The sequence below is a fragment of the Belonocnema kinseyi genome, chromosome 5, assembly GCF_010883055.1.
Source record: "Belonocnema kinseyi isolate 2016_QV_RU_SX_M_011 chromosome 5, B_treatae_v1, whole genome shotgun sequence".
Lineage (NCBI taxonomy): Eukaryota > Metazoa > Arthropoda > Insecta > Hymenoptera > Cynipidae > Belonocnema > Belonocnema kinseyi.
In genome coordinates this window covers 59,278,514-59,290,461 of record NC_046661.1, presented here as the reverse complement: position 1 = coordinate 59,290,461, position 11,948 = coordinate 59,278,514, and the positions used below count along the sequence as shown (strand labels likewise).

Below are 11,948 nucleotides of genomic sequence, written 5' to 3'. Positions count from 1 at the left end.
TTTTTTTCCTACTCTCAAACTTTTTTCTGTTATTTGCCTTAAACTAAATATTTGATCCGTACATGACCTTCCTGGCATAAACCCACTTTGGACTTCCCAAATTTTTGCTTCTGTTATCTTCATTACCCTACGAATAAGTATTTTTGAATATATTTTACTTACGGTGCTTAATAAGCTAATCCCTATGTAATTATTGCACTCGCTTTTATCTCCCTTTCTCTTGTATATTGTTACGATAATCGCTTCTTTCCAATCGTCTGGGACGTCTCCCATCTCGAAACATAAATTTATCAATTTGCACAATAGTTTAGAAATATATGCTACGGTCTACTTAAAGCTTTTCATAACACTTCATATTTGTTCAATAGTAGCAATCTTTCGAAAATTGCTTCGCTCATATGATGTATGTTGTCTAAAAGTATTAATCCGGCTGTGCAGAACAGTATAGGGTGACCCAAAAATGAATTGGAAAATTTTGTTTAGTTTTTATGAATACGGTAGAAGCAAGACGTTTTTTAAATATTTTGTTCAGAATCTTCAATATTAGCTGAATCAAGTGGGAATTCAACATTCCTCTTTACAATTAGCCGAAGAATAGAAGTAAAATATTACTTTTTAAATATCACCCTCATAAGTCTGTTTTATAGGATCCCAAAAAAAAAACATAAATGCAAAAATTGGTTTTGCGAGATTTCGACGCTAATTATAATTTTTTGGGGTCTTTTTCACTAAATTTATTTCTGGCACATAAAAAACTATTTCATACTGATAATTAGATGTTTACGTAAATTGTTTAAGTGATTTATTATTGTGTTTAGCAATTTTATGAAAGAAGAGAGTTAGAAAGTCCCAGTTTTTTCACAAATTTTCGATTTGTTGTTCAATTTTCAATTTGAGGGAGGTGATAGTTTATCAATGTTATCAAGAGTGATTTTCACTTAGTGAGGTAATAATTAATTAAAGTTAACAAAAAATTTTTTAAACAGTTTAATATTGTTTAGAACAATCTTCTCTTAGATAAGTGCTAGAAAGTTATGTTATTTTTTTAAATCTTAACTTTGCTTCACCGTCTGAGAGACTTCGGCGAGGTTTCAGAAAGGCAGCATTTGTCTAATTGCTAATTATGAAGAGAAATGTTGAGTTTCAACTCAATTCAGATAATATTAAGGATTCTGAATAAAATTTACAAAAACGTCTCTTTTTCTTATGGGAAATACGTTTTAAACTTCATATGGGGCTTACGGCAACACTACATATAATTTTTTTTGTGAATTTATTTTTGTGTGGATTCGAGCAAATTTCCAGCCGGTAAATTTATAAAAAACAATTTTAAATATATTTTTTGGACCACCCTACTGAACAGTTGCTAAACAGATGCACTGTTCGGTAATCCCGTATCATACCGGATGAATAATTTCTTTAGATAGGGAAATGTGTACAAGGAAGTAAGAATATACATCTGATTGGTACGCATTACTGTCAAACACTGGCTCATATGTTAGATGAATTCGAAAAAGAATCTTTGGAATTGGCAAAATTGTGTCATGTTGAACGCGAAATAACACACGGTAGTCGTAATAAGCTTTTGGGAAAAGTGGAGCTTTTGCGTCAATTGCAATGGTTCAGTAATTTTAGGTTACGCAATTATGTACAAGTTTTCAAAGACTTCAAGAAATATTTGAAAGCTTGTTTTGGAAATAATCTGAACTCAAACTTCAAAACTAGCATTGCAGCTTTTAAAAAAAGTTACATAATTTTGAAAATCAGTATCGCTCCTAAAGTTCATGCATTCGTTTTACACGTTGAGCATTTTTGTGAGAAGAAGCAGATGGGACTCGGAATTCTTCAGCGAACAGGCCATGGAATTTGTACATCACGATTTCAAAACTGTTTGGGACAATCATAAAGTGGTCAAAATCCATCCAAAATATCCAATGAAACTTTCACACGCATTTGAAGAAGCGTGGTGAAGTCTACATATTGTTTAACATACTTTCTTTATTATCATAAAGCGATAATATTTTTAAAATAAAAAGCTGTCTTCAGAAAGTTCGAATTGTAATATTTCTTTATCCTTAATTTCAGACTCATAATATAACAGGTAAAAAATCCTCCTTAAATTGAAAAATAAAGCTTATCAAAGAAACAAAAATAAGCAGGTAATTTTATAGCAATTTCTTTACAGAATAATGTTGTTCTCTTGCCTTTTTTTATATCTCGCTTCGTTTTCGAGAAAACATTGAAACTTCGATTTTTTGAAATTTAAAACGATTTTTTTTCAAAAAAATTTGCAGTGTTCGCACCTTTGGGTTAAAGCCATTTCAGACGAAACGTGCAGAGTAAACATATTTTCAGTTCAAAAGATTAATTTCTAACCATAAGAAACAAATCTTCAACAAAATAGTTCAATTCTAGACAAACAATATTAATTTCTTAACAAGAAGATTAATATTCTAACACAAAAGACGATTTGTCAACAAACCAAAGGAATTTTCAAACCAATAGTTAAACTTTTAACTAAAGATCATTTTTCAACCAGCCGTAGATTAGTTATACTTTTAGTTAAACAAATTATTTTTAAACCAAAAAAAATTGTCAACAAAATTATAGAATCTTGAAGCAAAACAAAGGTTTTGAACCGAAATAATGAATTATCAATAAAAAAAAAATAATAATTTTAACAAATTAGTTCCCCTTTCAACTAATTAGTTAAATTTTCAACGAAAAAATGGATTCTTTACGAAAATTGTAAAAGTTGAATCTTCAACTAAAAATATGAATTTTTAATCAATTCATATTATCCTTAATTTAATTAAGGTTCCACGTTTATTTAATTAACAGAATTCATATTTATGCCATTTCTTAAGTTTATAATATCTGAGTAATATTTTATGGTAATTTTATAGTGTTTGATCAAGAATCCCACACGCTTTAAAAAAAATTTAATTTGGGTTTCGGTTAAATTGGCCAAATTTGACATATGTTGTAGTACTATAACATTATTTTAAACCGCTTATCTCACTGACTCTTTCAATCCCTCCCGCTCTCTTTCTCTCTCGTTCTCATCCTCTCTATCTCGCTACTTTTTTTAGTCACGTAGCCTGTTTATAAGTTTCGCAACATTGTCTTCTAATCGTGTGAATGAAATTTAAAACTTTACACAATTGCGTTATTTAATTTTTTTAAGGTCGTGATTCGTACACGTGTGTGTATGATTACTGAATTGTTATGTGTATTTAAACTACATATTTTATGGTAAAATAGTTAGAAGAAAAACCACTTCAATTGACCTAATATGAAGTTATCACTTCGACGGGCGTCCCACGACGGCTCACGTGTTTTGTTTTTAATTAAAAGTGTTTTTAAAATTATATTTTAATTTGAGTAAGCTAATAAAGAATTTTATAGGAATGTATAATATATTTAATTATATTCGCGTCTATAGTATTTTACAACAATCATCTCTTTTTGTAAAGACATGTTTTGAGCTCAATTACAGGGAGTTTCTTATTTCCTTTGCTAACATCATTTTCTTTTTTAAAGTCTAGAAAATAAAAAAGATCATTTGAAAAATCTGTCCAAGTGTTCACGAATCCGTACCAACTGACTAAATTAATGAAATTCTCGATATTGTCGAACCTGCTTTCGACTTCTGCGATCTTCATTATTCCTCTGAAAGCATACAATCCTTTTAATGCATATAACACTGTTAAATAACACAATACAACCATTTTTTATCAATATAACTAATAATAAATTGATATTTTTACAACATGATAAATATCAATTTTATTCTCCTTTCTCAATTTTGTTTAAAAAATATTCAAACTTGTTTACCCTTTTTTAAGAACTCGATTCGCTTCAAGTAAATAATCGGCGAGATTAGTTCCCATTAGAGATAGGCAAAAAACAACAACATTTACTCCATTTGTCAACAACGGAGTGTGGGCCATATCACATGCTTTGACTTTATCATTCATCGCCACCAAATCGAACGAGTGGACTGTTTGCGAAACTGAATTCGCTAGTTTTGCTTCTCCACAACCAAAATCTGCTAGGATGTAATCTTTTGGCCTGGAAATTTATTCAAATTATAATAACAAAATATTATATAATATTTTTACTTGCAATGGGTGTACGTGGAAATTCAAAGTTATATACCATTAACTTATTAATACAGCGTGACCGCTTTAGTCGAGAAAAAAACTCTGGGTCATATCCCGGTTCATAAAATTTTTCACGTTATTTGAGATTAAAAAATTCTAACTTTTAAAACTCAAATTTTTTCATTAAAATAATAGTTAGACAATTAACTTTCACTAAAAAAAACTAATTTTCAAACAAAAAAAAATTAATTTTTAACTAAGATAAATTTTCAACCAAATATTTAAATTTTCATACTAACATTTAAATTTTCAACCTAAAAAATGATTTTTCCACCAAAATATTAATTAGTCACCAAGAAGAGTTAAATTTAGAAAAAAGAAGTTTTCATCTAAAATTATAAATCCTCTAACAAAACAAAAAAAGAATTTCTAAGAAAATTTTAATCTTCAACTCCGAAGATTAATTTCTACCATAAAATACGAATTTCAACAAAAATAGACAGAATAGAACTTTCGACAAAATAATAAAATTAACTTCAACTTCATTTTATCGAAACATTCCTGACGCCTCCCTGACATTTCCTGAGTCTCCCTAAAGTTATGTACCATTAACTTAATAATGCGGGGTGACCGTTATAATCAATGACAAAAGTTCTCCGACTTAAAGATAAACAATTGTTTAATTAAGAGATTTTTCAAATGCTCAATAAATTGCACGTAAAAAATGGAAGCTTTGAACACTTTTAAATTGAACAATTTGCAATTAAGTATTGTTTAACTGCAAAATTTTAATTTTAAAACTTATATAAATTTAATAGTTCAAAGATCTCCGATTAAAAATATGAACCGACGATAATATTGAAAAATTAATAAACATTAAAGATTGAAAGAATACATTTTTTTTAACTCAACACTTTTTAAATTAGAGGATGAATTATTTTTATTGCAAGTCATTTCAAATCAATAATTTGTAATTATCAATTAATATTTATGCATACAAATTCAATAATTGTACTATCAAATTAAAAATGTTAAAACTGCAAAAATGAAAATTATAATTTCCAAATTTAAAATCTATCACTCCGAAATTTTAGCGATTCAAGGTTTTTGATTTAAAACAGTTATGTTTGGAATTGTTTAGTTTTAATTACTTAATTCATAATTGCTCATTTTTAATGAACACTTAAATATTTCAAAATATTACGAAAGTTAAACAATTTGGTAGAAACTTAAAATATTTGGTCGAAAGTTGAATTATATTGTTGAAAATTCATCTTTTTTGGTGGAAGATTCGCCATTTTAGTGACAAATTTATTTCTCTGTTCGAAAATTGAACTATTTTGTTAAAAATTCGTTTTTCTCGATTGAAAACCATTTTTTTTTTTAGTTGAAAATTTAACTATTCCATTTTTGGTACAAGATGTACATTTTGTAGTTGAAAATTGATGTATTTTGTGGGAAATAGATTTTTAATCTCTTTTGGTTGAAATATCAACCATTAAATTATATTTTTGTTGAAAATGCAAGTGTTTGGTTAAAAATTTGGATTTTTAAGTTGAGAATTCACGTATTTTGTTGAAAATTGATCTTAATCGTTTAAATTCACATGTTTTTAATTAAAAATGAACATATTTTTACGTTAAAATATCAACTATTATATTTTTTGTTAAAAATTTATCTTTCGTTAAAAATTATTTATTGTTTAATTAATTTTTTAAACTGATAATTTAACAATATGGTTTAAAATTCATATTTGCCACTTGAAAATTTAACTTCTTTGTGAAAAAAGAACTCGTGTTCTGGCTAAAAAATTCATATATTTGGAAGACAATTGAACTATTTAGTAGAAAATTAAATTTTTTTGCATAGTTTTTTTTTTTTAAATTGCAATTCGCATTTTTTGCTAGAATATTGAAATATTTGGTTAAAAACTAACGTATTTTGTTGAGAATTTGTCTTTCTGGTTGAAATCCATCTCTTTGGTTAAAAATTTAACTGTTTTGTAGAAAGTTCGTCTTTTTGGTTTGGAAATTCAACATTTTAGATGAAGTTTTTTTTTTCTATTGACTGAGAAATCTTTCATAATTGAAAATTAAATTCTCGTTGAAAATTGAGCTACTTGGTTGTTCGGAAAAAATACGTGAGATAGAAGGGGAGGGGGATAAAAAATAACGGAACCTAACAAAGGAGGGTAGGCAGTTCAAAATTAAAAAAAAAAAAAAAACTTTACGCAATTCATGCTCTTCCCCGAACGTTAAACATAATTATTTGTTTTCAATTAAAAACTGCAATCTCAAACTTACATTTTTTTAATGGAAGCAATAATAATATCAACTGGATTTAGAGGCCAGTGAGCAACCTGTTGCCTGTATCCCTCATGATAAGCTACAAAAGCTTCAGGATCTTCTTTGAAATATTCTTTTGATTCAGAGCTCTCACTGTTATACAAAGATTCATTTATAAACCGAAACCTTGAAGACCGTAGATGCGCTAACATTCTTTCCCTCAAAGTCAAAGAAGAATCAAGTTTCCTTTCTTTGATCTCATGATGTTTATTTTTTATCATTTCTTGTATTTTATTGATACTTATCTTTTTAACCGAATCATTATTTTGTTTTTGAGATTTCAAATTTTGCTTAATTTTAATTTTTCCATTCTGTGTTTTCTTTTTATTCTTTCTTTTCTTATTTTTCAAAACTTTGGGTGTTCCTTCCGAAATGCTACTTTCTAAATTTTTACTTATTTCGATTGTGAAATTGGAGCTTTTATTAGTTTCGGTTTTGGACTTTTTGCGCTTTTTGAATTTCGTAACTTGCTCAACTTCCTCTTCAATTTCGGGTTGTTTCCTCTTTTTTACTTTCAAAGGAGTAATCGATTGCCTATTTATTTCTTGTTCTTGAATTGATTTATTCTTTAATGATTCCGTGCTTTGAATTATTTTCAGTTTTTTCTTGGACTTGAAATCGGTCTTGGAGAACTTTTTCCCCATTTTGACATTTTTTGAACTTTTTGGAGAATTTATATTATTTTGTGATGACTTATTTTTGGACTGTTTCTCTGAGTTTTGCACTTTTTTCACATTTTTAGGAGATTCTTTCTCTCCAGTTTCAATAAAACTCTGAAAATCGGTCTTGCTTTTGTTCTTCTTTTTTTTATTTTTCTTGGTTTTTTGATCGCTGATCTTTGGATTTAAAATATTCGATTTTCGTTTGCACTCCTCCCTGCGTTTCTATAAATTAATTCAATTTAGCAATTCATTTTTCAAGGTATAATTAAAGATCCGGAATAATTACTTTTAATAAAAATGATATAACTTTTATTTAAATCACAATTAAAAACATAACCTTTAGAGCGCAATGTAATTTTCCATTGGATTTATATTAATTATTTAAATAGTACGGATTTAATTCATTAAGAAAATAATAAATGTCTCTTGTATTACAATATTTTGAAAAAAAATCAAATTGTTTGGACCGAGTTTCTGGTCAAACAAAAAAAACTACGAAAGCCGGCAAACATAACCATAAAAATATGAATGCTAACCTGACTCATTAAACAATATCATAATTTTACTTAAGTCTCATTAATAATTACATTGAATTAATTAAAGTAAAATTATCTATACCCTCAATTACAAAACTTTAATTTTTTTAAATCCCTTGAAAACAAATATGAAATCTGACAACAAAAATTACCTGAGAAAGTCTTTTTACTACGCTCTTGCCGCTTTTTTCTGCACCCCACGTACTTTCTTCCAAAAGGCCCATAATTAATGACAAATAATTCCCCAATCTTTCACAATCGCTTGAAAAAACCTTATTTTATAATTTTCTATAATTTTTTTTCCGGCGCTTTTTGAGTTAACTATATTGAGCTTTTTGAGAATGGCACTTTAAATCCATTAAGAATTAGCCTTAACATTGAGAATGAATCTGATTGGCTGATTGAAAATTGTCCCTTATTATGATTAGTGGGCTGCAAACATCTCAAATTTTTCATGAAAATAGTGCTCAAAATGCTCAAGGCGGTTGCCTAGGTGGCCAGGGACAACGGTAAGTGTGTTTTGACGTAAACAAACTGATTTTGAACGTTTTTAACATTAAAGCCAAACAATAATTGTTAAAGAAGGAGACAGAATGACTTCCCTAGACTTAAGGCAACAAAAACTGGAACAGCAGGTAAGAAATTACAATTTTTTCTTGGTTAAAATGACTCCATTTTTAGACACTAGATCGTCTCTTTCTGGAGTTTTAAACTTACGAAGTTTTTTTCGCTTTTGAGACATTTGATTCTATGTTCGTCTTTTAAGTATTTTTCCTTTTTTTATACTATGATTTTTATAACGTTAAATTGATATGAAGCCCATGCGGGTGAATGTTTTGTATTGATTGGAGCAATGGTAGTTTACTCTCGTTCATCATTAAAAATTTATTTTCTAGCGGACAAGTTTTGACAGAAAAGATATTTTTACTTAAAATAGGGACTTTGTGTTCATTTTATATCCTTCAATTCGGATGGGAGAATCCATTGGATGTAATTGGAAAATTATGTCAGTCATGTTTTTTTGATCCGTGATTGAGGTTGTAGAATTTATGTTGTAAACAGTGCAGTGCTTTCAGAAAAAAATTTATATGCTGTTTGCAGAAAAAATGTATACTAATTTAAATTTTCTAGCAATAGGAAAATAATAATTTTCAATTTGGGTTATTTCATTTTATTTTTCATGATATTTTACTCCTTATTCATGACTTTTGCGACTGCATGACATTTTTAGATTATGAACAATATCTCGCGAATTTTTATTTTTATTTTATTCCCTTATTTCTCAATAATATCGAAATTTGTTTTATGTCCTTAAAAATGTTAGATTATAGTTTCACGGTGGCCGTTTTAATTTAGGGAAAAAATTCAAGTGATCTCCCGGTTCGCATTTAACATAAACATTTTTTTTATTCAAACGTTCAATAATTTACGCGTATAAAATGGGAGCTTAAAACACTTTTCTAATGCATTATTTTTTAATGAAATGCCGTTCAACTGAAAAATCTGAAATTTTTAACTTTTATTAATTGAACAGTTCAAAGATTTCTAATTAAAAAACTTAGTATTATCATTTTTAATGCTCTAAATTGAAAAATGAATTAATAAATTTGCAAATGTTCGAAATTATATCATTTTCAGCAATTTTAAGTTATAATTATAAATTGAACAGTTCAAAGATTTCTGGTTTAAAAAAAGAAAAATCCATGCTATTATTTTCAATGCTCTCAAGTGAAGAATGAATCAATAAATTTGAAAATGTTCAAAATAATATAATTTAAAGCCATTTTAAAATAGAAACATTACAACATGGACGCGCTATAATTTACACACAAAAAATGAAAGCTTTTAACATTTTTTAATTTTTTAAATTATAAACTAAATGTCGTCAAATTGGAAAATGTAAAATTTTATTCTCTTATAAATTGAATAGCTCAAAGATTTCTGGTTAAAAAATATAAATCCATGCTACTATTTGCAATGCTCTAAATTGAAGAACAATTCTATAATTTGATACATATAAAAAATTAGATCATTTGAAGCTATTTTAAGATAGAAACATTACAAATTGAATGCTCAAATAATTTACTTGTATAAAAGGGAAGTTTTAAACGCTTCTATTGAACCATTTTTTAATAGAAATTTGTATATTGTTCAATTTATAAAACTTAAAAATGTTAAATTATTACCCTTTAACGGCATTTAATTTAAAAGTATTTAAATAAAGTGTTAAAAGCTTCCATTTTGTATCAGTAAATTATTTGAGCGTTTAATTTGTAATTTTTCTTTGAAAATTGCTTAAAATGATATCATTTTGATCGTTTACTGATTTTATGATCCATTGTTCAATCTAGAGCATTGCAAATTATAGCATGGATTTCTCTTTTTTAACCAGAAATCTTCTATTTGCTTAATTCATGAAGGTTAATTTTTTCACTTTAACAGCATTTAATTTTGAATTATTAAAATAAATAGTGTTAAAAGCTTCAACTTCATTAGTGTAAATTATTGAGCGTTAAAGTTCTATTTTTTTATCTTAAAATTGCTTAAAATTATATGATTTTTAAATTTTACAAATTTAATGAATTATTCTTCAATTTACAGTATTAACAATAATAGCATGGATTTAAAATTGTTTAATTTTTCAGTTTAAATGAATTTAATTTTAAATTGTTAAAATAAATAATTTTAAAAGTTACCATTTTATACGTGTACATTATTGAACATTCAGTTTCTAATGTTTCTGACTTAAAATTGCTTAAAGTGATATAATTTCGAGTATTTACAAGATCAATTCATTTTTCAATTTAGAGCATTCATAATTATGGAATGGATTTCTCTTTTTTAACCAGAAATATTTCAACTACTTAATTAATAAAAGGTAAAACTTTTTTATTTTTCAGTTTGACTTCACTTAATTTTCAATTTTTCAAACAAAAAGTGTCAAAAGTTTCCATGTTATACGTGTACATTATTGAGCGTTCAATTTATAATGTATCTATCTTAAAAAAGCTTCAAATAATCTAATTTTGAACATTTTACAATTTATTGAATTGTTCTTCAATTTAGAGCATTGCAAATGCTAGCATGGATTTATATTTTTTAACCAGAAATCTTTAAGCTGTTCAATTTATAAAAGTATAAAATCTTACATTTTGCAGTTTATGGGCATTTAGTTTAAAAGAAAGAAATCCATACCATCATTTTCAATGCTCAAAATTCTTGAATGAAACAATAACTTTGTAAATGTTTAAAATGATATCATTCTAAGCCATTTTAAGATAAAAACATTACTAATTGAACGCTCAGAGAATTTACTGTCTTAAAATGGAAGCTTTCAACATTTTATCAATTTTAAATTATATGCCGTTAAACTGCAGAAATTAAAAGTTTGTAACCTTTATAAATTGAACAGTTAAGAGATTTCTGATTAAAAAAGAGAAATCCATGCTATTATTTGCAATGCTGTAAATTGTTGAATCAATCAATAAATTTCATAAATATTCAAAATTATATAATTTAAAGAAATTTTAAGAAAGAAAAATTAAAAACGGAACGATTTAAAGTGTTCTTATAAACTAAAAACTTAAAAAAATTATAAGTTAAATTATTTTATATCTTTTAAGTCAACAAAATTCAACACTTTCCTTTACAAATCAAATTTTTTTAGATGATACCATGTAAATTGTAACTTGCAAAGTTTAAAGTTAGTTTTCTTCAACGATTCAAGGCTTTCTACTTATTTAAAAAATTCAGTTTCAAATTGTTTAGTTTTTAATTGTTTAAGTCTTAAAAATGCATTCCAAACATTATTTTTGTAACAATTGCCGGTCATTTCACGATTTACCAGTCCAGCGGCTACTCTGTGTTAATTAAAAACAACTTTTTTTATATTCAATAGTTATCGAGATTGTCATCAAAGTTTTTCATTGGAAGATTCTAATGTTTAAATGTTCTATGTCTACAAAAAGTTGATTTATTGTATGGAAATAATTTCCGTTACTTTTCATTGAATGTATTTGAAAATAATTGCAGAGGCAACTAATAGCTCAGAAAATGAAACAGAAGAGACAAACTGGTGCCAGTGGAATGGTGCAGGCTTCTAATTTATCAGCCGCTCAGCTCACAAGTCATTCTACCAAATGGCTAAACCCTCAGAAGGAGCTTCATGGTAATACCATTTTTCATTTTAGGAAATTTCATAAAATTGAACGCACACTTTAAAGTCAAAAATGTTTGAAATAAAATAATTTCGATGATTAAAGTGTGAACAAATTCATATTTCAATATATATATATATGT

General features: G+C 26.9%; 2 protein-coding genes across 3 annotated transcripts in view; one reads left to right on the top strand and one right to left on the bottom strand.

Annotated features, from left to right (window-relative positions):
* Positions 1-3,403: 3,403 nt before the first annotated feature.
* LOC117172603 (ribosomal RNA-processing protein 8) lies at positions 3,404-7,970 on the bottom strand. The gene is made up of 4 exons (XM_033360694.1): positions 7,802-7,970; positions 6,410-7,335; positions 3,838-4,074; positions 3,404-3,672 (listed from the first exon to the last, which is right to left on the bottom strand). Exons 1-4 carry the CDS (start codon positions 7,871-7,873, stop codon positions 3,459-3,461), a joined length of 1,449 nt encoding a protein of 482 aa, XP_033216585.1. The 5' UTR covers positions 7,874-7,970; the 3' UTR covers positions 3,404-3,458.
* Positions 7,971-8,122: 152 nt separating this feature from the next.
* Positions 8,123-11,948, top strand: part of LOC117172602 (protein king tubby) — an 11,424-nt gene continuing 7,598 nt past the window's right edge. Inside the window, exons 1-3 of one of the 2 annotated variants that reach the window (XM_033360693.1) lie at positions 8,123-8,158; positions 8,232-8,284; positions 11,682-11,817. In XM_033360693.1, coding sequence (XP_033216584.1) covers positions 8,243-8,284; positions 11,682-11,817 — 178 coding nt within the window. In that variant the 5' untranslated portion in view covers positions 8,123-8,158; positions 8,232-8,242. Of the gene's footprint in view, positions 8,285-11,681; positions 11,818-11,948 lie in introns of both variants that reach the window. The other variant, XM_033360692.1, reaches the window with a different exon arrangement.

Excerpts from the sequence above, each read along its gene's own strand:
- LOC117172603 (XM_033360694.1), bottom strand. The coding sequence starts at position 7,873 with ATGGGCCTTTTGGAAGAAAGTACGTGGGGTGCAGAAAAAAGCGGCAAG. Across the intron at positions 4,075-6,409 it reads ATTGCTTCCATTAAAAAAAT|GCCAAAAGATTACATCCTAG; the intron begins GTAAGTTTGAGA and ends ATAAATTTCCAG. Across the intron at positions 3,673-3,837 it reads AATCGAGTTCTTAAAAAAGG|AGGAATAATGAAGATCGCAG; the intron begins GTAAACAAGTTT and ends GTATGCTTTCAG.